The sequence below is a fragment of the Cryptomeria japonica genome, chromosome 3 (assembly GCF_030272615.1).
Source record: "Cryptomeria japonica chromosome 3, Sugi_1.0, whole genome shotgun sequence".
NCBI classification, from domain to species: Eukaryota; Viridiplantae; Streptophyta; class Pinopsida; order Cupressales; family Cupressaceae; genus Cryptomeria; species Cryptomeria japonica.
Genome location: NC_081407.1, coordinates 109,445,767 through 109,471,341, shown reverse-complemented (window position 1 = coordinate 109,471,341; position 25,575 = coordinate 109,445,767). Strand labels below are relative to the sequence as shown.

Here is a 25,575-nt window from a genome sequence, read left to right as displayed (position 1 = left end):
TTCAAAGATGAAGTCAAGTAGAAATGCATCACAAGAAGGAAAATTCCCGAACATGATTGAAAGGTGATCAAGAAAGATAGTTTCAGAAGAGTTAGTCAAAGTTAGAACACTTGATCACGAAGATGATGCAATTTGGGAATATGATCCGTCATCATATCGAGTAATTAGAAATTTTGAGTATCAAAAGATATTGCTCAAGGTGGAGGACTTCTTTGTGATGATCTACAAGGTATAAGCAAAGGCAGCATCCTATTCATTATCAACCACTCAAGTTACTCCAATTCGGCACATCCAAGTTCATTGAACCTGACTCATCTAGTGAAGGAGCAAGTGACATGTCACTTCATCAAATATTGTCGATCTTACCTACCTTCTTTTATCATTGGTCCACATTCAATGAAGGACATATGTCCACCAAAATGTAGTATTCTCATTGGTCAAATGGAGTTAGTTGTAACTAACCCTAATTAGGGTTTTATCATGTAATCTTGGCCATTGATTTTGAATCAATTAGAGCCATTGAATTGTAATGAGACCTCTATATAAGGCTCAAACCTCTCATTCGTATGGGATAATAGTTAGTAGTGGATCAATAGGTGATAGTAGCAAAAAGAGAGGAGGAGGAAGCTAGAGATTGTTGCCGAGACATGTTGCAATAAAGACTTGATTTCATTGAAGTTATGGTGGAACTTTGTGTTATTTCTTCAATTTGCATGGTTTCTTGTTACTTTCAAATTTAGTTGAAGTTCATTGATCTTAATGGAGAATGCAATGATATGTGATGAATCCCTTGGTTCATACTTTTTGTGGTGTACTGATTGTAAGCTACAATGTAAAGTTAGCCTGGACCTCATTATCGTGCTAAGTTCGATTGTGGATACTTGTTCAAATTGCACCAGCATTGGGTATTTGGATGATGTGTTTGCATTATGAAAATCTTCCATTTCCTTAGATAATTGCATCATTTTTGTGTAGTTGTTGTCATCATAATGGAGCAAGGTTTGATTTGAAGGAATTTGTCGATCAAAGCATCCTCCTTTATCATCATTGTTCTTAGGATTAGATTAGATCTCTTAACCTTTTCCTTTTGCCTTTTATTTTTCCAAAGTCAATTAGTTTCTAGTTTCAGTTAAGATTCATAAACTTAAGTCCCCTTGTGATTCCGGCAATATTACATCATACATCATTGAGTCTATCCTGAGCATAAAGTCGATTGTTCACATTGTAAACCTTGGAGTCATCTCATTTGATCTTATTCATTAGCAAATGAGGTTTCTTTGTTCAAGAGAGGATAGAATACTTAGTATTTTATTTTGTGTTTGAGGTGTCACAAAAAACACATCAACAAGTCTTCAGATTATGCAATCTAGGGTAGGTTCTATTACAAAATATAGATTAACAATCACAACTCCACACACGGCTATTAATCATGCATTCAATTAACAATCATTTACAGAACTGAATCTGCATAAATACAGATGTGAAGTGAGCCTCATGAACACATACTTCTAATGTTGTTTCTTCCCTAACAAATGCTCAGATCCGTGTCTCTACCTTAGGCTCCGACTCCTTATCCTTTCACCACAATACTATTCAGATTTGCATAGAAAATGACCCGCCTATGCAGGCTTGCTTCCGTCTGGATTTGCAATGAGTCTAAATCCAATAACATTGCTAGGTCTAGACCAGCTATTGGTATTTCCTAATGAGTGTGAATCGGATTTGAGAACTTGGGTTGGCATCCAAGCATGAATAGGAATGATCATAGGGATTTCGTCCTGATAAGACCTTCTTCCAGGTTTGTGTCCAAATAGGAGATAGCATTTGTTTAATGTAGAAGTAGAAATAACCTTTGATGCCTAAATGAGCCCAAAACACCTCTATATATATCTGCATAGCTAAGTCAACCATTACAAGTAAAAACCAACACAAATAGAAACCGCCACAAAAACATCATTTCGGCCTCACATTTCAAAGCAAGTAAAACTAAATTAAAAGGCAACATGTCAGCCTATAGAGGTGACTTTATAAAATTTATTAATAATTAACATTTATTATGAATTTAAGCTATTTATTCTATAATATTTTATTTATTTGTTTAATCGTTGGGTTGGCCGACCCAAGTAGAAATCGGGGACATTACATGCAAACCCCTTAGCTAGATCGGTGTGATTTCATTCAGGAATCACCATTGTTGAAAATTCAAGGTTATAGTTTTTGGTTTTCAGCCATGGATACATTTGATGTCTTCTAAGTTGCTAGTTTGATCAAGTTTGTGAAGGTATTGTTGAAGTTTGATGGAGTTCTTGAGTTTCTTTGAGGGCGTCTGGAAAAGATATTACTGGCCATATGTGATGTCCCCTTCTAGCTAGACATCAATGTCAGGTAGATTAGCTTATCATTTTGACCCTCATAGGCTAATGAGCCTGGACAGATGGTCTTTTGAGGCAGAGACTTGGTCAACAGAGATTCTTGTCTTCTCCAGTATTTAGTATGTTCGTTTTGACGTTCGTTTGGCTTCATTTGGACTTCATTTGCTATACTTACTATAGATCAAGAAGGACCCTTTCTATTTATAGCAGAGCATTTGGTCACATAGGGATTAGTAGTGTTGACTCCCATTTTAGACAATATGGTGAAATAATAAGTATTTGGAGAGTTATTAATAATTAAGTGGCCAAAATGATATTAAATTATTAAAGGGGGCTTATTATTAAGTTATAACTTAACTTTATAATTGAGGGTCAATTCTTCATAAAAGGGGCCAGTTGAGTAATTAATATTAAATGCTCAACTTAATGAATTATTAAAAAAAATTCCTAAGTTCGATGCAATAATATTATAAATTGTTATTAAATGGCTTTTTGAGCAAAATTGAACTTCATGAAGAATATAAGGCTTCTCAAGAGAAAATGGAATCACTATGTGATTGCCATTTTTAATTATTGATATTGGAGAGCATTGGGATTTGGAGGAGATGAGGGTTTCTGCAAATTTCAGATCTTTTTGGCATTGGAGAACGTGGAGACTTCATTGCATCAGCGATTCGAGGGTGTGAAAGATTCACCTGAAGTTGATTGTTGCATTGGCTTCATCCAGAGGTCAACATTGTGCAGATTGGAGACTATTTCACAGAGTTTGTTATCAGTCTTCTGGGTCAGATTGAAGAAGTGTTTGTGAACAGCGATTGGGAGGTCATTGGTGTGGTTTCCAGGCTTGCACAGCCCATATACTTATTGATACCATTGCTGTAGGTGGCACCAATATCTGGGAGGTGCGATTTTGGTTAAGGAAGCCTTCAAAATTCATCATAAAATTCCAAAAAGGGTGCAAGGAGACAGAGAACACAATTGCAGCAGTCACTCAGTGATATATTACAGATTTCTTGAAGTTTGATGAATTTCTGGTTGCTTTTTCGCACAGCTGAAGTTTGTCATAGGAGTTTGTTAATTACCGGGTATGCATGTTACTGTAAAGCCCTCCAAATTTAATGAATAATAATGATTCATGTTTTCAACACTCAATTTCCATAGTATCTTATGTTGAACAGTTTTTAAGAATTCATATATAATGAACAGCTTTTATGCATTGCTTTATGAATCAAAAACGCAAAAAAATTACAAAACTTTAAAACCAAAAAAAAACAAAAAACAATACCAGTATCAGCAGTTAGAGCCAGTTGGGTTCTTACAGCATACCATATTACTCATGTTTGGCCGTACATATCATCCACACCAGGCTGTACAAATCATCCATATTAAATCGCACAATCTTGAATATAGGTATAAGGGCATTTTGGTTGTGATTTTATTTTCTGTTTGGTTGTGTTGATCTCATCCTTGTAGTCCATACAATGCCAAAATGGAGGGATGAATGATTGAGGAGGTCGTACCATTGCAGGAGGTTGCTTGTCAAGGGGTGTGTGAGACTCCATGACCCAAGATGCTTCTTTGAAAGGGTTTTAGTGCTGATTGGAGACACCTTGACTCTAGGTGACTAGTTCTACCTATTTGGGGATTGCATTTTTTAAATTTGGATGTTTTCAAGGGGTTCGTACAGCCTACTATACCTATTGTACCATAGTATTTCAGACCTGCAAATGGCTGATATCCATTTTCAGATTCATGTTTCATGTTTTCAGTGAGCTTTGGTGTGTGTTAGAGCTATTGTTTAGGTGTTGATCTAGCTTGTGATCATTTTGGCATGTTTGGTGTGAAATGGTCAAGTCTTCTGAGCTTTTGATTGCTGCCAGCCCTGTTGCAGCTCATCTTCCGGTACATATCAGACCTGTATTAGAGATTCCAGTCATTATCATTGAGGTATATTGTTGTTCCTTACAAGCTGGGAATTTTATACATGATTTGGGGTACCTCGGGTTGTGTTTTCAGCATTTGAATTCTCTTATCAGTACTTGTATCAGCATTATTATGTTTATCAGTATTTTGTAACAGGAGATATATCATCAGTCTGGCATGATTATGTTTGAGTTAACATTTTAACACTAGATATCGCCAGTGATTTGCTATTGCTTATTGCTAGTACTTACCACACTGAATGAGTGGTTGTAATTGCCCACCACTGGAAAAGTGGAAGGATTTTGCTTTACTTTTCATTATTTTTAAGCTTAATTCCCACTGCAAGTCGATGTGCCCCATAAGCTTGTTATTTATTTTTAGTTGCGTAAGCTTTCCCACTGCAAAGTGGACATGCCCCTAAGCTTTCCCGTTGAATGTGAAAGTGCCATTACAATTCTCACAAAATAAGTGGACGTTTACTTCCTTTCATACTGCACATGCATCCCACTGAATAAGTGGCTTTGGCTGGCTTACTGCCTCATGCTTTCCTTTCAGCAGTTTGTTTTCTATTCATTGTAATCTTGAACACCATATTCTCCCACCTTGCCCTTTCTGGGATCTAGGTGATCAAAAAGTGGAAAGGAAATTGTTATGCATCTCAATTACAGTTGAAGCTAAAATAGTTTCAAAAAAATAAATTGAGCGAGGTTATTACGACATTTCCACATATCTAACATTTATTATGTCTGTTATTTCTGCCATATTTAGGCATTCACTCCCTACCAATATATTAACATTTCCTTGTCTCAAGTCAATCCCATAGGCATAGGATAGATCTCTTACCCATGGATCTAAAACCTAAAATTTCAAAATTTAAATTCAAGCTGGGTCAATTTCTACCATTACATTAGTCATTATGAACCAACTAAATGCACGCTTGCATGATTTCTATGTACTTGTATTTAAATTTTAAAGGCATTTGATTGCATTTATTTTAGACATCTAGAAATCATCAAATAACCATTCACGTACAAAGAGCATTCTAGAAACACTTTAATTTGGTGCACTAAAATCAAACAAAATCTACATAATCATTCTAGGGCATTTGCATGTTAGCAAATTACTTTCCTCAATCACTTCTACAACTATAAAGTCAGTCCTATCAAGGGGATTGACCTTGGAAAACACAACCCCTTTCATCCAATTATCTCCCCTTGGTGTTTATAACATTGCTAGTGCTTACCCTAGAGTAGACCACACAAAATGAAGCAAACTCGAAAGTAAAATTGTGCAACAAGTAGAATCAAAACATGCCTTACTAGACATCCGTTTTTGTGGAAACAATGTAGAATCATGGACTAGACCAAGAAAAAGTGATAGGTCAACACAAAATTTGAGACAAAGGACACACCCAAAGCATCTAACGTTTTGCATTAGATGATCAGAATTAGTGCATAGTCATAGATTAAAGTTATCTGTGGTGTTGTTCCTAAAGCGGAGTACCTACATCATTTTGCATTTAATTTCATAGATTAACATTAATGTTCAATTATCACTCTCATAACCCCTAATTAACTAATCTAGGTTGATTTATGCTCTAGTTGTTGCATGTATTAGTTAACCTAGATTACACTTGGGGAAAGTTTATTTTCTTTACAATATCCTTCAACAAGATTATCTTACATCAGACTAATATAATATATAATTATTTGTTAGTCATTATCCATTGTTAAATCCCGAATAAAAAAGAAAAATAAGTTTAGACTGTATTTTTAATACCTGATTGGCAAATAGTTTGGGAACTCGATAGTTTAAGCTATGGATTTGTTTTCCTGGCCATTTTTGTGCACCTGAAATGTAAACACAATTAGATTATCAACAAAAGGAGCAATATAATCTATCATTGTAAGGCTGAAGATAGATAGCAATAGATAAAACAATTCTTTACATGGAAAGAATAATAAAAGAAATATCATTAGGGAATATTTTACATCCACTAGTAACTTTTGTGAATACTATTTTTTATGTTTAATAATCAGATCAGTTCTATGTATTTCTACTGAATAAAACATTTGGAGACACCTTTATATCAGAACTAAAATTGTAATGATAGGAGTGAAGATGATAAATAGACTGTAAGAGGTTAAAGACATTGTAAATTCATACATAGCATAATACTCTTTGGGATACCATCCATCTTCATATATTTATGCTTTTGTAGCAATGAGACACCACACGTCTTGTTGTGCTGCTTAGGTCAAGAGTTTGCATCAATTTCATTGTTCATGAGATGATGTGCTTTAGGTAAAAATCACTGATGCATGTAAACCCCCACACAACATCCATACTATGCAAAAAAAATTGAAGTAATCACTAGAAGCTACAAAAATTTTAACGTCTAAAATTTGTATTGCAGCAAACACAATGTTTTCTACAAAACTCTTCACTGCAAAGATGATCATCGTTATCTTAAGACTGAAAACTCTTTAGATGTTTGGGGTCCTAGGCCGCATAGTGATCCTAGGGGAACACACATTCCTACATTGGTTTTAGAAATGTTACATCAAATTTGTTTCAATGGCACTACACTTTCAATGGCACTACACTCAAGGTTAGTATGCAATTCAACTACAAACCCTTCGAGATATGTTTTAGCTTCTTGCAACCAAGCGTGTTTGATGGTTGTTTACGAAAGTCAAAGGATGGCATGGAAAAGGGTTTCTTAATTCATTTACGAAGTGAGTCAAATTTGTATTTGTGTATGAGAGAAACTTAGAAAATCTCAAGCCAAGTATAAACTTTTAAACACCAATATGATTAACACAGGGTGGAGCATAAGTTCCATGTTGGAGACAAGGTTTGGGTATACCTAGGCAAGCAGAGACTTCAACGAAGTTGAAACCACTTAGAATTGGTCCATTCCAGATCATAGAACACGCATTATTAGATGAAGAAAAAGATGTTGGCTTACCATCTATTGAAAATTTTGCACCTAGGGCACAAGAGGAGTTGGAAGATGATGTCATTGGAATGGATTTGTCATACACCTTGCAATTCTAACATTTGATTTATTATTTATTTGTGAGCCCTCATGAAAAAGAGCATCCTACTATGACTTGGCCATTTTTGCCATGTGTATGGTTTGGTATGACGTGTAAGAGTGTATAAGAGAATTGTTGCGTTGTAAGATGTGTAAGAGCTTCCTTTCAACAAAAAGGTGAAAAGACAAGACATGGCAAGAATGAAACATGATCAATATGTCTAAAAGCACAAATTCCAAGTAAATTCAAGTAGGTTTCTATAGCGTCCTAAAATTGCGACACTTGCAATTTCGACTGCATTTGGGTCTTCACGATGGCGACGCAACGTTGAACCTGAATGGAGACCCCGAAACCTACTTGTGACACCAAAAACTGCATTTTTCTGCACCTTGGCATGATCCCTCCTTGCACCCTGCTGTCCCGGGAGGTGGGACCATGGGGCCCAGCGCCCTGGTCCCCCAGGACCATGGCGCCCAGCGCCCTGGTCCCTGGCCCCATTTTGGGCCCGGTCTCCTTTTGGGCATCGGGTCTTGAAGTTTGCAAATTGGAAAATAATGCTTCTAGGTCGGCCTAAGGTCGGAAAAATCAGTCTCTCAACCCTAATTGACAAGTATATAAACTACTTTTCCTCTCCTAGAAAGGGAGGAAGGAAATGAGCAAGGGCAAGAGGCGGAAGCGATATTCAAACATTCAAACATTCAAGCATTCAAGCATTCCTTCAAGCAATTGAGCATTCTAAGTCTCCATTCAAGGCTAAGTGTTGCATTCAAGACAAGGATTCAACCATTGAAGAGGAGATCACTTACAACACATTACATACAACATACATTACACCTTTGCATGTAAGAATACGAACATTCTTACAACAAGGTATCAGTACTTGTTTACATTACAGACATTTAAATTTACAACATTCTCATTTCTTGGTTAATTCCAAAACCGGGGTTTGACCTAAAGGCAAACCCCTAATCCCTAACCCCCCAATCGTCCTCTCTTTTCTATGTGTAGGTTGCAGGTACGCGGCTGTAATTGAAGATTTGGAATCCTTGTGCAGAGACGAGCAGATCCCCCTTCGTTTCGCGGATTTTTCGGAGGACCGTGTGCACGTCGGGCGCCATCGTCCCGTCAACTTTCGCTCAAATTTGTAGAACAGCACCGTCTCGACATTTTACTGCTAATTCCAGGTCCGCAGCTTCATCCCGTATCCCTATCTCTGTTTATAAGTGAATCTTTCTTACTTTACATGCATTCCTAGTTCAATCATTCTATCTACATTCTTTACAAAAGAGGGTATCCTTGATGTCTTAACCCTTGAAACTCATTTAGAATCCAATACTGCATTGTGTGGGATTGGATCTTGTGGGTTTCAACCCCTCTTTTGAATGTAAAGTCTCTCCTAAGTGAAAACCATCAACCCTAGTGACCTCCCTTCTCTCTCCTTGGAGTTGGGGAGGGGAGAACAACTAGGGTTCGATTTTTCCGCTTTACATTTTGGTGAACCCGACGTGAACATCCTAATTCTGATTATTCATGGTTAGATCTGAAAAATTGGCTTCCTTTATTACATTTCCATGTTTGATCTTTTGCAAATTTTAGAGGCTAATTGCATAAAAACCCTAAAATTTTCTTTTTAGTAATTAAGCTTGTGAAATGTTTAATTGTTAATGCTTGTTTCAGATCTACCCTTCTATTGCAAATTGTCAATTCATATTTGTGCTTTAATTCTGAAAATTAAGTGGTTAAGTGTCAAAACCCTAATTTTTAAAACCTTCTTGGTTCAACCTTTGACTGATAATTTCACTAATCAAAACACCTCCAAATCGGCTATAACTTTGGATTCCGCAATAAAATCACAATATCTCTCATCCCTGAAAATTTGGAAAAAAGTTGCGAGGACCGTGTGCACCCCGAGCGCCATCGTCCTCGACATTTTTTCTGAAATTTCGGGAGCTAGATCTTACTGTATTTTTCTGCTAAAATCCAGAATTTTGGCTGATTTTATCAATTCTAACACTTTCAAAATTAAAGTCAAAGTTGGTCTAGTGATTGCTTGGATAAAGGCTTATAATCATTCAAAAATTGTTGAAATTAAAATTCATATCAAAATTGTGTTCCTTACAGTCCTAAATCTGAAAAGTGTGTTGGCATTCATTCGAAATTTTAGTGCTTTATTCAAATTTTTACAATTTGTGACTTTTGAAATTAGGTGTTTAATTACAACAACTTTGATTTCCACTTTCAAATTTGAATTTTGCATGAAATCGAGTCAACTTTTAAATTTCAAAGCCTGCATTGCTTTCAGTATTCCCTCTAAAATCATAAAATTCAAAATTTCAGTTTCCCTCTCTTTTTCAAAATTCGAATTTTGCATTTTTCAACAATCTTGGTAGGGTTCAATTTTGAGATTGCAACTTTAATTTGGCCTATCTACGGATCGTAAAATCACTCAATTTTTTCAGATTAGCTTTAAAATCATCGTAACTTTCATCCCTAAAAATTTTGAAAAAAGTTGCGAGGACCGTGTGCACTCCGTTCGCCACGGTCCCTGACATTTTTTCCGAAATTTCGGGAGATTGTCCTGATTGTATTTAACAGCTTAAATCTAGGAGATTGGTTGATTTTATTGAAATTTGCTACCTATAAAATTCGAAATCTTCTCTCTCTCTTTAGTGCATGAGTTTTACAACAATAAGCCCTACTTACACTATTCCCGTTAGACGAAGCCTTAGAATTAAGTCTTTCCAAGGTTTAATTACTGAGGAGATGGAACCTAATTTGAATGGCCTTTTTAACGAGGACATGGGTAATTCCTCTAATCCTCTTAATGATGAAGAAGCTCTCCATGAGGTTTCTGTAGAACAACTTTCGAAATTGGATAACCAATTTGATGATTTTCGACAATGGATGTCTCAAGAATACCCTGATAGTGAAGCTCTTTCATTAATTGAGGGTCTAAAACGTATGGTTCAAAGTGATAAGAATGGAATTGATATTTTGCGTGGTATTGCACACATTGTGGATTCGAATGTGATGCCTATGAAGAGTTGTGCCGAAACTTTAGGTTATACACAACCTCCTACTCAAGTTAATCATTCTATTCCTTTGACAACTCCTATTGCTAGTATACCTACTTTTACATCAAACATAATGACTACTTTAATACAAGACATTCCTCCTATGATCAATAGTCATGGGGGCAATCCCTCTTCTTCAATCAACCCTCTTCCTTCATTCAATCCAACTTCTTCATTTATTCCTTCAATAAGTGTTCCTATTATATCTCCGCAAATGAACATGACACAAGGGGGCAATTCATTTAACCATTCCATTCCTCCTTGTAGTGTTCCTCCTTTCCAATCATCTCCTATGACTAACTATCATAGTGTCCCACCACCTTACTCTCAATCAATACCTTCTTTCAATAACATAATACCTCCATCACAATCTAACACGTCTAATATGAACTCTTCGACTAAAGCGACCATTAACAATCTTGCACAAACTGTCTCTTCTCTACAGCAACAAATTGCTTCTATGAATCAATCTAAGTTTAGTGTGCCCACATTTGATGTTGCGAGCCCACTCTCTCTTGACATTGTTCGAGCTATCCCCCCTAAACATGTTGAAATTCCGCATTTGGAGCTTTATAATGGTAAGGGTGATCCTCTAACACATGTTAAGACCTTTCAAACAATATGTACCGATTTTGCTTATGACGAAAGGTTGCTTGCAAAACTGTTTACTAGAACATTAAGAGATAAAGCCCTACAATGGTATTGCTCATTGCCTTCTTATTCTATTACTTCTTTCGAACAACTTGCCAATGCTTTTATTCAACAATTTCAAAACAATATAAGTCCTAAAGTTACTTTGATTGATTTAATGCATTGTAAACAAGGTGTTAAAGAAAAAGTGACTGATTTCATTGGTAGATATAAGCATTTGTATGCTCAAATTTCTTTTCCAATACCTGACAATGATATTCAAAGAATCTTTATTTCTAATTTACAAAAAGATATTAGAGAAAAACTTCTGTTTTCTGAGTTTGCTTCTTTCCAACAGTTGTGCGCAACTCTTCACAATTATCAACTGACTGTGAGTCAAATGGAACAAGCAAATCCTATGGCTCCGAGTGATAAGGGTGATAGTAGTCAACAACCATTTGGGAAGTTTAAACTGAACAGAGAGTCAATTAAATTCAATGAAAACATCATCAACAACAATGTGAATGCAGCATCAGGTGTGCCTCCTATTTCTAAGTTTTTCAAGAAAGAAAGAAAGTTTACTCCTTTGAATGAATCATTGCATAGTATTATGAATAAGTTATTGGAACAAAATGTGCTTACTCTTCCTCCTATAAAGCAAATAGATCCTGCAAAGATTAACTCACCCTATTTTGATAACAAATCTTTTTGTCAATTTCATCGTCATCCTGGGCATGATACTGAAAAATGTTTTGCTTTAAAGGGTAAAATTCAAGATTTGATTGATAATAATACTATCTCTGTTTCTGGTGTGAATGATAAAGGCAACACATCTGTAGCTCCTCCTAACCAAAATCTTAAGATTTTTACTGATCCATTACCTTCTCATACCTCTAATGTGATTGATACTAATGATTCCTCTGTCTCACCTGATGATCTTGTGTCTATGACTCCGAATGTGATTAACTTTGTGGAGCAGCAGAAAATCCCTAAAGAACCTTCCATCACATTTGATTCCAGTGAAACTATCAGGGCACCTGATTGTCCTTTATATATAGTTGCAAAAGTCAAGAATACACCTTGCCGTGGAGTGCTTATTGATCCTTCTTGCATGGTTAACGTCATTACTGAAGAATTTCTTTTTACTTTGCAATTGAATCAAGTGATCTATGACGAAACAAATGTGGTTGTGAAATTATTTGATGCATTTTCTTCTCCTGCAATTGGTTCTATTACATTACCTATTGAGGTCCATAACAAATCCCTTGATGTGAACTTCGCTATTATTCCATCATCCGAACAATTTCGTGTGAAGCTAGGCTATCCTTGGCTATCTTCCATGAAAGCTATTGCTTCTCCTATTCACAAGTGTTTGAAATTTCCCCATAATGGTGAAATTGTTACTATCAATCATAGTCTCTTTAAACCAGCTGAAAGAACTTCTAGCGTTTCTATTGATTATTTTTGGCCTAAACAATTCCAATCTCTTCCACCGCGGAGTGATCATCTTTTCAAATCTTATCAAAAGTGGAAAAAAGATATGATCCTATCTCTAAGTGAACCTAGAACACCCAAACTTGATATTCCTATCATTCTTGAGAAGGAAGTTCTTCCTTTGAAAGATAAAACTAATGTCTTTCCTCAAGAAGATTCCCAACCCATCCCTATGAATGTGACTATGCCTATATCTAATAAACTTCCTAAAAGTAGACCTATACCTCCTCGTCATGATGGACTTGGTCTCCTTCCTAAACCAAATATTCCTCCTTTATATGGAGCAGTTCCTCCTCCTTCCTCTTATAGAGAGAAGAGACCTTCCTCTTCTCCTATTATTCAACCTAAGAGACCAAAACCTAAACACCCAAGTGATAAGGATGAGAACATTCCTCCTCCTCAATCTTCTCAACTTCCTACTAAGACTAGACGAAATCGTTCTGCACGTGAACGCCGACGAAAGCGTCGTCTTAGAGCTCAGGCAGTTGCTTCTCAAACTTTGCATCCCCAAAAACACCTTCAGCTAGTATTATTTCATTTTCTCCTCAGCCGAAAATTGAGCCAAAATCTCCTAAACATAAGATGCATGATGGTCTTGATCCTGTGCGAGTTAAAGATCCTATTTTTCTAAATCTTGATGAGGATATAGATGAAAATGTTATTTATGATGAAAATGTTACTCCTCTTGCTTCTTTTCATTCTGATAGTGAATATGAATATGTTGATGTTGATAACCATTTATCTAACGAATTTTCTAAAGCGCTTATCCTAGCTCCTAGACAAGAACAACGTGGCTTGGAACATGAACATAGCCCTTGTTTGGATCTTGTGATAGCTCCATCTGCTGTGTTGGATGTTCCTCCTCTAGCGTGTTTCCTGCCTTCCCGAAATATTGATCAGCAAGATCGGGGGGTAGATGACGTGCTGGACTAGTTTCATTAGCATAGCAGACTCTCTCATCCTCTCTTGATCTCTTTTGTTACTTCTTCTATGTGTTATTCTCATTCTTCTATTTGTTGTCCTTAGTGTTGTCTACTTGAGGACGATGCAAAGCATTGAGATCTCTTTTGGTCTCTCTCATGTTGACTCAAAAGACACATGTGTTCCCTTCTTCTAGGTGACCTTCCTTGATTGGGGAATGAAAAACAATTATGCATACATACATATGATATACATGAATTATCATACAGCATACTGACCCTGAGGAAAGCGAAGTCACCTTGTGCTTTGTGTTTTGTGTCTATTATCCTTGGGCTTATCTCACACTTGGGGGCTAAATCCTTGTGGTAACGTGCTCCTTTCTCATTTCTTATATGTATCACTACCTTAAAGCAATCACCCCCGGTGAGGCGTGTGCGATCGCTTTAACGTAGGGGGGCATACATCCCGTTCATATCTTTTCAATATACTTGAAAATTTCTTGACAAATTTAGCTTTGCCTTGAAAATTTTTGATATCTTTCTTGCATGACTCATAGTGAGGGAACCTTACTACTGACAGTCATGGTTCTCCCTCGTGATCTTCCCTTTTACTTTGTCAATTGAAGTCGTAAGATCCTTAGTCCACTGGGGGCTTGGTGTATCTTGCCTCCTTAACGTGGTGAAAGTTTTTCAATGTTGTTTCCTTGTACTTTACCGGAAGTATTGGCGTACGCTTATACTCCCGCTAAAGTGGGGGCTAAATGTAGCGTCCTAAAATTGCGACACTTGCAATTTCGACTGCATTTGGGTCTTCACGATGGCGACGCAACGTTGAACCTGAATGGAGACCCCGAAACCTGCTTGTGACACCAAAAACTGCATTTTTCTGCACCTTGGCATGATCCCTCCTTGCACCCTGCTGTCCCGGGAGGTGGGACCATGGGGCCCAGCGCCCTGGTCCTTCAGGACCATGGCGCCCAACGCCCTGGTCCCTGGCCCTATTTTGGGCCCGGTCTCCTTTTGGGCATCGGGTCTTGAAGTTTGCAAATTGGAAAATAATGCTTCTAGGTCGGCCTAAGGTCGGAAAAATCAGTCTCTCAACCCTAATTGACAAGTATATAAACTACTTTTCCTCTCCTAGAAAGGGAGGAAGGAAATGAGCAAGGGCAAGAGGCGGAAGCGATATTCAAACATTCAAACATTCAAGCATTCAAGCATTCCTTCAAGCAATTGAGCATTCTAAGTCTCCATTCAAGGCTAAGTGTTGCATTCAAGACAAGGATTCAACCATTGAAGAGGAGATCACTTACAACACATTACATACAACATACATTACACCTTTGCATGTAAGAATACGAACATTCTTACAACAAGGTATCAGTACTTGTTTACATTACAGACATTTACATTTACAGCATTCTCATTTCTTGGTTAATTCCAAAACCGGGGTTTGACCTAAAGGCAAACCCCTAATCCCTAACCCCCCAATCGTCCTCTCTTTTCTGTGTGTAGGTTGCAGGTACGCGGCTGTAATTGAAGATCTGGAATCCTTGTGCAGAGACGAGCAGATCCCCCTTCGTTTCGCGGATTTTTCGGAGGACCGTGTGCACGTCGGGCGCCATCGTCCCGTCAACTTTCGCTCAAATTTGTAGAACAGCACCGTCTCGACATTTTACTGCTAATTCCAGGTCCGCAGCTTCATCCCGTATCCCTATCTCTGTTTATAAGTGAATCTTTCTTACTTTACATGCATTCCTAATTCAATCATTCTATCTACATTCTTTACAAAAGAGGGTATCCTTGATGTCTTAACCCTTGAAACTCATTTAGAATCCAATACTGCATTGTGTGGGATTGGATCTTGTGGGTTTCAACCCCTCTTTTGAATGTAAAGTCTCTCCTAAGTGAAAACCATCAACCCTAGTGACCTCCCTTCTCTCTCCTTGGAGTTGGGGAGGGGAGAACAACTAGGGTTCGATTTTTCCGCTTTACAGTTTCAAAGAAGGAGGTTGGGAAGAGATCTTTCCCAATTTATTGAGTTCCTAATAAATTTTGGTGGCCAATAGCCTCTAGTGGGGGAAGTATGATTTGAAAATGGGAACCTGACAACCTAGTCCTAGGTCATGGAGAGTTCGCTTTAGTCGAGTACATGACACATAACTAGAAGACCTTTTGCCTCAAAAAGTGACATTTCTTGATGTGTCACAATTTGTAGAGCTGATTGGAGAATAGCAAGTATGTTTTGGAACATATCAATGACTTCATTCAAATTGTAGAAATCAAATTTAAGTGGAAAAGAAAGAATGGTGAAATTGTCGCTTTGTATATGCAATGAAAGCACCATCCATTGTGACAAACACTCAAATACCACAACGAACATGAGCATACTGCGGCAATTGAACAGTATGGTACAACAAATACCCAGATACTACATCGAACACATGAGAGTCAATCTAACAAAAGTGGCGAACTCATTCTATTTGGGAAAAAGTGAAAAATGAAGGATTTTAGCATATGAATCAATTGGTTTCATGTAGTTCCTCCATTTTGAGATGATAGAGGGACAAAGGTAGATATAACTTGTGTGAAAACAACATTGGAAAGATTGGCTCTTGCTGGAACCTTCACATTTCTTCATTTTAAGAGGAAGAGCTAGTGAAGTAGGCAAGGTCTTGAGTTGCAAGCGATTGCATAGTAGTTGTGGAGTTAGATGCTTGTTCAAAGGCCCCAATTAATCTTAAAAAATTGTTGTAACAACTATGCTTGATTGAGATAGTGACATGAGAAACAAATGCTCAATCTTCATGTATTTTCAGATTAAGGTGTCTTGGTGTTGTGTGCTTGATCTTGTGTTTTGTTTATGCTACGTTTTAAGCTGTTCCATTTTGCTCCTTCTATTTAAACATGTTTATTATTGTTTTACATTCACTAAAGGTGAATAAACAATGATTGAGAGGTACGATGTGAGTTGAAATAAGTATGCCCAAGGGTATAACCCCTGTTTTTTACGAATCACTAGGTGGTTGGATAATTAGAGGGTGACAAAAAAAATTATTTTCAATGTTCAAATTACAGCCACTACCCTATCTAGGTGATAGTCAATCAGAACATGATGTTGCAACCTTTTGAACTTGAAATGATATGGTTAAGAAGTGGCTATTTAATCCAACCTACCTAATGTGTGTATATGTACACTTAATGTTATTTATATGCATGTACACTAAATTATTGTATGGGTATGTATACATATTTATATGTATATATATGTACATGTATTGAATATAAATATGTATACACATTATATATACACATAAATACACACACACACACACATATAATATATATATACACACAAACATATATAATTTCCTTACCAAGTATTCAAGCAATAGAATGGCTGTTGTAACTTCAACCTATCTGCTTTTGTATTATGTTCCTAACTGCAGGTATACGAGCATGCTCCTAACATGAAGGAGGAACAAAATATATAAATACACATACAGTGATTGTACATAGACACACATTTATGTATACTTTGAATTGTTATACAATGTCCTGCTGAAAACATCATCAAAAGCCGAACACAGATCATACGAGATGATCTCTACGCTCTCCTAGCAAACTCCTTTCATCCGACATTTCAAGAAAACCCACAGAGACTGGCATTGCTATGATGAATTACCCCTCCCCATTCTCTACCCCATCATCTCAATTATTCTCTGTCTGCTTCGCATGAAAACCACCTTCATATAACCAATCCGACTCAGTACATACACGCCCACAATCCCTTTTTCAACATCCAATAAATTAAAAACAAACAGTATATGTAGACACCAAATTACCTGCTCACTTCCCATGTTAATCATCTTCATAAGCCGGATAAAGCCAAACAGTTGTATATACACACATCCATATCGTCCGCCCTCCTCCTGTGGTAATACACCCAATACAAACAAACTAACGCTTCTAAGTTGCCCAGCAACCCCATTGAGTTAAGTCAATTACACGTTTACTCCTATAAGTTTTCGACAGTGTTGACAACTTCAATCCTTGCCATGAGCTATCATTGACAGCATTAGTATAGCCTAATAACCTATCAGCCTGACCTTTAACTCACAAGTGTTATGGTCGTATATAACAAGAGCCAAACATATATAAATATTATAGATAGATATTATATATTTCTCTTTAAATCGACTACATTACATTAAATTAGACATAATTTATCTCAAAATGTCTAGTATATTCTGGGGATATTGTTCAGTATAATAAAAAATATGGCCACAAAGTTCGATCCATATCATTTCACTCCACCTACACACATGGAGAAAAATAACCTACACCTAGAAGTGACCTCACATTCCTTTCCAAAGTACAAATCAAATCAGAACCATTTAGAGCAAAAATGAAAGAGTACATCAAACTATTGAATCAAATTTAAGTCACATTATAAGCTCCCAGATACAAAATAGAATGCCCAATCTGACCCATCAATTTTAAAGCAATTACCTGGAATTTCAGCAATTTTGGGCTTTCTAAAGTGACCATTGCACACAACCACTGCATCAAACACTTCCTCTTCCACAATTCCTGCATTCCTTGCTCTCACAACCCACGGAACTCTCTCATCCATCGGATCGCCATCCATATTCCTGCCATCTTCACCAGTACTAACACATTCCTTGTCTTCACCAACCATCCCAACATATTCAACCTTTGTATTGAATCTAATTAATTCAACCAAATTGAAGTCCCTTGCAAAATCCTTGAGGTACAGAAGAATTTCATGGTGAGCAGGGAACCTTCTGTGGTTCCTCCCCTCCTTGACAAGCAAAGGGTAATCCATGTAGCCCATGGCCTCTCTGGTTATATTTGTTCTGAGAGACTGATAGATAGTCCCCTGGTTGGGTTCTGTTAACTCCAATCCTACTGGATCATTCCCCACATTTGGATTATACAACCAAATGCCACCCACATCTGCATTCTGCTCATACACCACCACCTCAAATCCTTCTTTCTTGAGCTCCCTGGCAGCCACAAGCCCTGCTGGTCCAGCTCCAATCACACCCACCTTCTTAATTTCATTGAAAACCTTCTCGTAAGACATTTTCGCAATGTCAGTGGGGAAACCACTTGCAATTGGTTTGAGACCAACAGGATCGTGCTGATCAGAGAAATCTTGTTCCTACTTGTTTTCATGGCTACTGGTTAAAATTAATTTCCAACTATTTGAATATTATTGAAGTCAAACAGATGAGCCAATGAGGGCAAGATTTCTCAGGAAGAGTCCATATTTTTAAGCTACATTTAAAAAAATATAGTTTGTAACCGTTTAACAATTCAAGTGAGAATTTACGAGGGACAATTCTTTTTATAAAAATGACCTCCGCAAAACTAAAATTCGCTTTCTGTTTTTTTTTGGAGTGAGGGATTATCGATGCACATTATTAATGTGTTTTTTCATAGACTAGAACGTTACATATTTTGTTCAACATCGTTAGGCTACAATGCCACCATATTGAGCAAAACGTAAGACGCGGGTAGATGATAGATACACTTGCGTAACAATTGTGTTAATACTTTTTTTTATTGGATCAAGCATAGTTAAATGTTACTGAGGCAAAAGGGTCACTTACAATTCATCTTTCAATAAATATTCATTCTATCTTTACAAAAAAACAAATAGAGTACAATTAAAAGTCATTAAAATATTTTACACATAATAGTTACTCATTTTAAAAGTCAACTAGAATAACTTCACATATATTAGTAGCTGTCCATTTTATTCACATTAGTTAAAATTTTAATATTGAATTGTAAGAGTTGTACAACTTTATTGGTATCCACAATGCACGGTTATTAAGGCATTTATGCATAAGTATTGGACAAAACAATTATTAGAGGAATATGTATTGTTTATTAGATGAATGTGTATTGCATTAATTATGCAAATTTTTGAGGTGGTTGTAGTGTCGAGTTAATTGGGTGTCTATAAGTAGGTATTGGGTGTCACCTCTAAATAATCATTTTTTTACCTTTCTTGTAAGGCTCCCAACCTTAATTAATTCACACAATTATATATTTGTAGATTCTTCACATAAATAAGGATAAATAACAATTTATTATCAATAATTACATAACGACATAAATACAATCTCAAGGTTCAAGTGCTTGTTCCAACTAATAGCACATGTATTTGATTTATTAGATATAATATTAGCTCTAAGCCATGTGAATATCAATAATAAATCTATGAAGTATATATTTACAATAAATATAAGTCATAACGATTGTCATTGGTTGCCATCAACCCACGTGATCATTTGTAAACCGACAACGAGGGAAAGGCTTAAATCACACGCAGTAAGCTTACACTTCTAGGCTTAAAAGCGTTAAACACTTAGAGTTGACTGACATTTTCTAGGCTTAATATGTTGCTTAAGGTGTGTTGTCACACTAAGAATACACGCCTAGGCTTAAAGTTTTACACATTCAGAGTTGACTAACCTTTTGTGGGCTTAATATGTTGCTTAGTGTGTGTGGATTAAGACTGGTCGGCAATGGGAACATAGCTCAAGATCTTTTTCACTCAACCACAAAGCTATGCTTCTTCAGAGTTCTTCATGATATGAAGAATCATCAACCTTCCACGAAGAGCCTAGCTACCTAAAAAAACAATAGCAAGATGAAAACCATGGTGCAACCCAATACATCTACATGCATTTGTAATAAGGAAATGCAACGTCCTATTATCAAGATATGACAAAGAAACATATTAAGAAATTTGCCAGGCTAATTCAACTATTTTAATGAACAAGGCTTTAGCCAAAGCACTTTAAAATCACTTTTTTTTTTTGAAAAGAGGATCATCCTTCTTTGTTTACCCATATTCGGTACCCCTTCCTGGAAACATAACTTAACACATACAAACAAAAGCAACTACTATTTTAAATGAAGAGAAACTATCAATCACACATATGCCTACATATAATTGATTTCATACATATGATATATATCTCATGATTCTAATACTTTTTTTCCTAATATGATATTATGCAAGATGGGGAACACACTATCATTTGTGTAAGAAGGAATCTACATGTTAATGTGCAAGGTGAACTTCAATATGAACATTCATAAGTCATCCTCTTTCAAATGCAATGATAACTAAATTTACATCTGAACAAACAAACAAACAAACTTATAACAAAAATAATAGAGATTTCACCATCCAAATATTTATAAAAAAGGTATATCACAATTATGTATAAATATATACATATACAATTATAAATGCATATAATTGTGTATGCATTCTTATACTAGAATTAATTAATGATAACTGAACAAGAACAGGTCAACATCATGGTTCAAGTAGTCAATTCCTTTGAGTCTACAAAATATCAAGGTATTATAAAGCAAAGATATATCGTTACAACAAGCATTAAATTCTATACTTCAAATTCACATCTAAACTTTCATTTTGAAATTAATAAATTTCTACAACATATTATTAATCTTTAATAATAATAACAACATTGTTATGCAATAATAAAATGGATAATATGCATCTTTATCCATGTATGCATCCAACAACAATCAAGAATAATTATAAGAAATACACAATATGCTATTTTATTGGCATTCTAATTTCTGACAAAAGATTATACTACTAAACTAGTTATCCCTTATATGAACATTGTAATATATAATATTCAATTCTAATAGAAATATTATTCCCTTATCTTTATCTAAGATTGATCTACAAAAATACATTAATAAGTATATAGCATTTTTTTTTCCGGGGGTGGGGGGGGGGGGAACAACTTATTAATAGCTTATCTAAGAGATATAGGCATTTTTCTATTAACTATTTGATAAGCATTAAGATAACATTGTTTACTACGTAAAACAATATTACTTATTTCTATCTAAAAATAAATCAAATAAAGAATATGTGTATTTAATGTTTCAATCTATTATTTAAATCTGTAACATGAAACAAAATACATATGCTACGTGCAAATTGATAACAACAATGAACGATTACAACTAAATATTCTTTAAATGAAAAATAAAATAATATTCTTGTATAAATAACATTCATTCTTAATAGATTCAAGTTTGTCTCAATTGCTAACTCTATTAAAGTATCTGTAATATGTATATATAAATGACACAGTATTTATATATACATTTTTATATGTATTTATGAATATATATTCAATATAAAAATCATTCTTATAAATGGATTTGCTAAAAGAGGTAATATCAGGTAATAAAATCAAATTTAAATGCTTTTCCAATGAATAAATACAAAAATAAATTGTATCTGGACAACAGAAAAAATTGGTGAGAATTTTGTAACAAATCAATCCAATATTGATTAAGTCTTCAGCTAAACCAATTAATTGAACTAGTTATTTTTGTTCCTATCTTCAATCTTCTTAATTTTGTGTTGAAAAATCTCCTTTTTTGTTCCTTAATGGTTGTTGATTCACTTCTATGAAACCAATTTACTATCTAGCTGTGGAAAACTTGATATTTCTAGTAAGAAATTTTGTCTCAGGAAAATAATAATTTGTTCAAATGTGCTCAGCTATCTAGTGTAAGGAAAGCTACAGTGTGAAAATGCCTTCCAAACGCCAAATTTGCAGAGGAAGTAAGCAAGACAAAAAATTTAAATCCATTTCAGAGTATTAAAATGCACATTTAAACAGGAGAACAAGAGCATAGAAAAAACAACAAGCACACAAGACACAAAGAAACACCAAATTTTACGTGGGAAAACCCTTTCGAGAAAACACCCACACACAAAAAATCAAGCATCTTCTTTGTATTACTGTAATCAATGTTACATACATGCGACAACGGATTTTTTCACAAGCTCAGATTGTGTACAATCTACCTGAATTTTTTCACCATACCTTTCTAACGAATCCTACAACGATTTATACACCACAATTTGTTATGGAATTTGGTATGTCAACCATCACTCACAAAACGGTCAACAAACTCAGTATGCCACTTGTCCAACCGGCGGTCACCGAACTATGTTTGGGCATCACCACTCAGTGGGTGCTACACCACGGGCATCAGCATATGCCATTGTGGGGTTGGGTCTCACCGTACAGCACCATGACACGGCACTATCTCTCACCGTACAGTGAGCAGCCACCATACGGTGGACTTACCACACAACACAGTGAGCAACCACCGTACGGTGGACTCACCGTACACCTCAGTATGTATGAGGCACCCACTTCAACAATCTCCCACTTGACGGGTTACTTACTAATATCCACAGAGTTACTCAACAAGGCTAATAGGAGTTAGGGGCTTTAAGCCCCATCGAGCTTGTGCACCATTTGAACTTAATTGTGCTTATCGTCTTTGTCAATGCATCTGCAACATTCTCCTAAGGACCAACCATTTCTAGCTTTACCTTGCCATCTTCAACAATGTCACATACAAAGTGATATTGCACATCAATTTGTTTTGTTCTGGCATGGAAAGTAGGATCCTTCGTTAAACTTATTGCACTCTGACTGTCACAGAAAATTGTAATTTGCCCTACATCATAACCAACATCTGAACACAAGTGCTTAAGCCATACAACTTATTGACATGCATGAGTAGATGCCATGTACTCTGCCTCAGTTGTCGATAACGCAACTACAGACTGTCGTTTTCTCATCCAACTGATAGCACCACCATTCACCATGAACACATACCCACTGGTGGATCTTCTTTTGTCAATGTCCCCAGCCCAATTAACGTCCACATAACCTTGAATGCTAACAGATCTATCTGATCTAGTTGAATTACCTTGATAGCATAATGCGTATTGTGGCGTACCCTTCAATATCTAAGTACCTTTTTCACAACATCCCAATGTGGCTTGCTCGGATTTGCCATAAACTGACTCAATACTCCCACTGCTTGGGCAATGTCTGGTCTAGTACTAACCATTGCATACATGAGGCTGCCAACAACACTTGCATAAGGTATCTGCTTCATGTCTTCAACCTCATCTAGAGATTTTGGATTTTCATTAACCGATAGCTTTGTTCCCTGCAAAACTGGAACTACTTGTTGCTTGCAATCAGTCATATTGAACCTCTTAAGAACATTGGTAATATATTTTCTCTAGCTGAGCCAAAGTTTCCTACTTGCCCTGTCCCTTCTGATTTCCATTCCCAGAATAAATTTTGCTGCCTCCAAATCTTTCATCTCAAATTTCAAGGACAACTGAGATTTTAAATCTGAGATCATTCCCTTACTATTGCCTATAAACAACATATTATCTACATATAGAGCAATAATAAGTATCTGATCATCTTCAACTTTATAGTACACACAATTATCAGATTTAGATCCCGTAAAACCCAATGATAAAACATATATATCATACTTTTGATACCACATTTTGGGTGATTGTTTCAAACCATAAAGAGACTTCTTAAGCTTACAAACCAAATGTTCTTTACCTTTCTCCACAAAATGCTCTAGTTGGGACATATATATTTCTTCTTCCAGATCACCATGAAGAAACGTTGTCTTCACATCCATCTGCTCAATTTCAAAGTCATGTGCTGCTGCAAGTGACAACAGAAACCTAATGGATGTTAGCTTAGCTACAGGAGAAAATATTTATCCATAGTCAACCCCTTCTTTCCGAGAATACCCCTTTGCAACCAATCTTGCCTTATACTTGTCAATACTGCCATCCGGACCATACTCCTTCTTAAATACCCACTTACAGCCCACAAGATTTCTACCTTTAGGCAAGGGTACCAGATCCTAGGTTCCATTTTTCTCTAATGACTTCATTTCATCTTTCACGGCTTCCAACCAAGAATCTAAATCTGGCATATTAATTGCTTATTTCATAGTCCTAGGCTCGTTAGCATCAATAAGCAATGCATAGGCACAATTAACATTCAACATTGAGTAATTAAACCTCTCTGGTGAATAGCCATACCTATCGGGTTGCCACCTCTCCCGCGTAGATCTCCTCACTTCTTGCGGTGAGGCTTCACGAGGTTCAACATGAGGTTCATGATCATGTTCCTCTGAACGTGTAGAACTACTTGAGATCTCCTCATCCTCAAGCACATTCAGGTCCTCATTCTCAGGCACATTCGGGTTTTGTAATATCTCCCTTTTAGAAGCTAAAGGGATTTCAACTACTTCTTTTCCTTTTTCTGTCTTCTCTGGCAGTGGATCTGTTGAGAGATAGGTTTCATCTCATGGAAGATAATACTTCTGTCGTACAACACTTTTTTAGTGAGAGAGTTCCATAATTTGTATCCCTTCACACCAATGTCATAGCCAATGAAGATGCATTTCACAACTTTGTTATCCAGCTTTGACCTACTCACATCAGGCACATGAGCATACGCCTCACAACCGAAGACACATAAATGTCTTAACGAGGGTTTCTTACCAGACCATGCTTCCATAGGCATTTTGTCGACTAGTGTTGCAGTAGGAGAACGGTTCAGCAAGTAACACGATGTAGCCACTGCTTCAGCCCCGAACTTTTGCTCCAAACCAACATTGCTCAACATGCTTCTCACTCTCTCCATCAAAGATCGATTCAACATTTCAGCTACTCCATTCTACTGCGAAGTATAAGGCGTAGTCTTATGCCTCTTAATACCATGATCTACGCAGAATTTATCAAAATCTGCATTGCAAAAATCACCACCATTATCTGTTCTTAAACATTTAATCTTTCTCCCAATCTGATTTTCAACTAGGCTTTTAAATTCCTTAAAACGACTGAACACTTCTGATTTACTCTTCATAAAATAAACGAATGCTCTTCTTGAATAATCATCTATAAACGACACATAATATCTTGACTTAGACAAAGAAGGAACATCCACAGGACCAAATACATCAGAGTGAACATAGTCTAGCAAACCAGAAGACTTTTGAGAACTAGAATAAAACTGAACTCGACTTTGCTTTCCATATATGCAATGTTCACAGAAATCAAACTCAAGATTACGGTCAGTCAGCCCCTCAACCAAGTTTTTATTCTTCAAGGTTTTTAAACCTTTCTCACCAATATGGCCAAGCCTATAATGCCAGAGCGTTGTTTTTTTTTGTT

At 36.3% G+C, this 25,575-nt stretch overlaps 1 protein-coding gene across 3 annotated transcripts in view; it reads right to left on the bottom strand.

Annotated features, from left to right (window-relative positions):
* The window catches only part of LOC131075791 (flavin-containing monooxygenase FMO GS-OX-like 8), a 97,300-nt gene extending 78,455 nt beyond the window's left edge, over positions 1–18,845 (bottom strand). For 2 of the 3 annotated variants that reach the window (XM_058012681.2, XM_058012682.2), the window contains exons 1-2: positions 17,964–18,845; positions 6,075–6,145 (exon numbers count right to left, since the gene is read on the bottom strand). In XM_058012681.2, the coding sequence (XP_057868664.1) occupies positions 6,075–6,145; positions 17,964–18,561 (669 nt within the window). In that variant the 5' untranslated portion in view covers positions 18,562–18,845. The remainder of the gene's footprint in view (positions 1–6,074; positions 6,146–17,963) is intronic. The other variant, XM_058012680.2, reaches the window with a different exon arrangement.
* Positions 18,846–25,575: the final 6,730 nt, after the last annotated feature.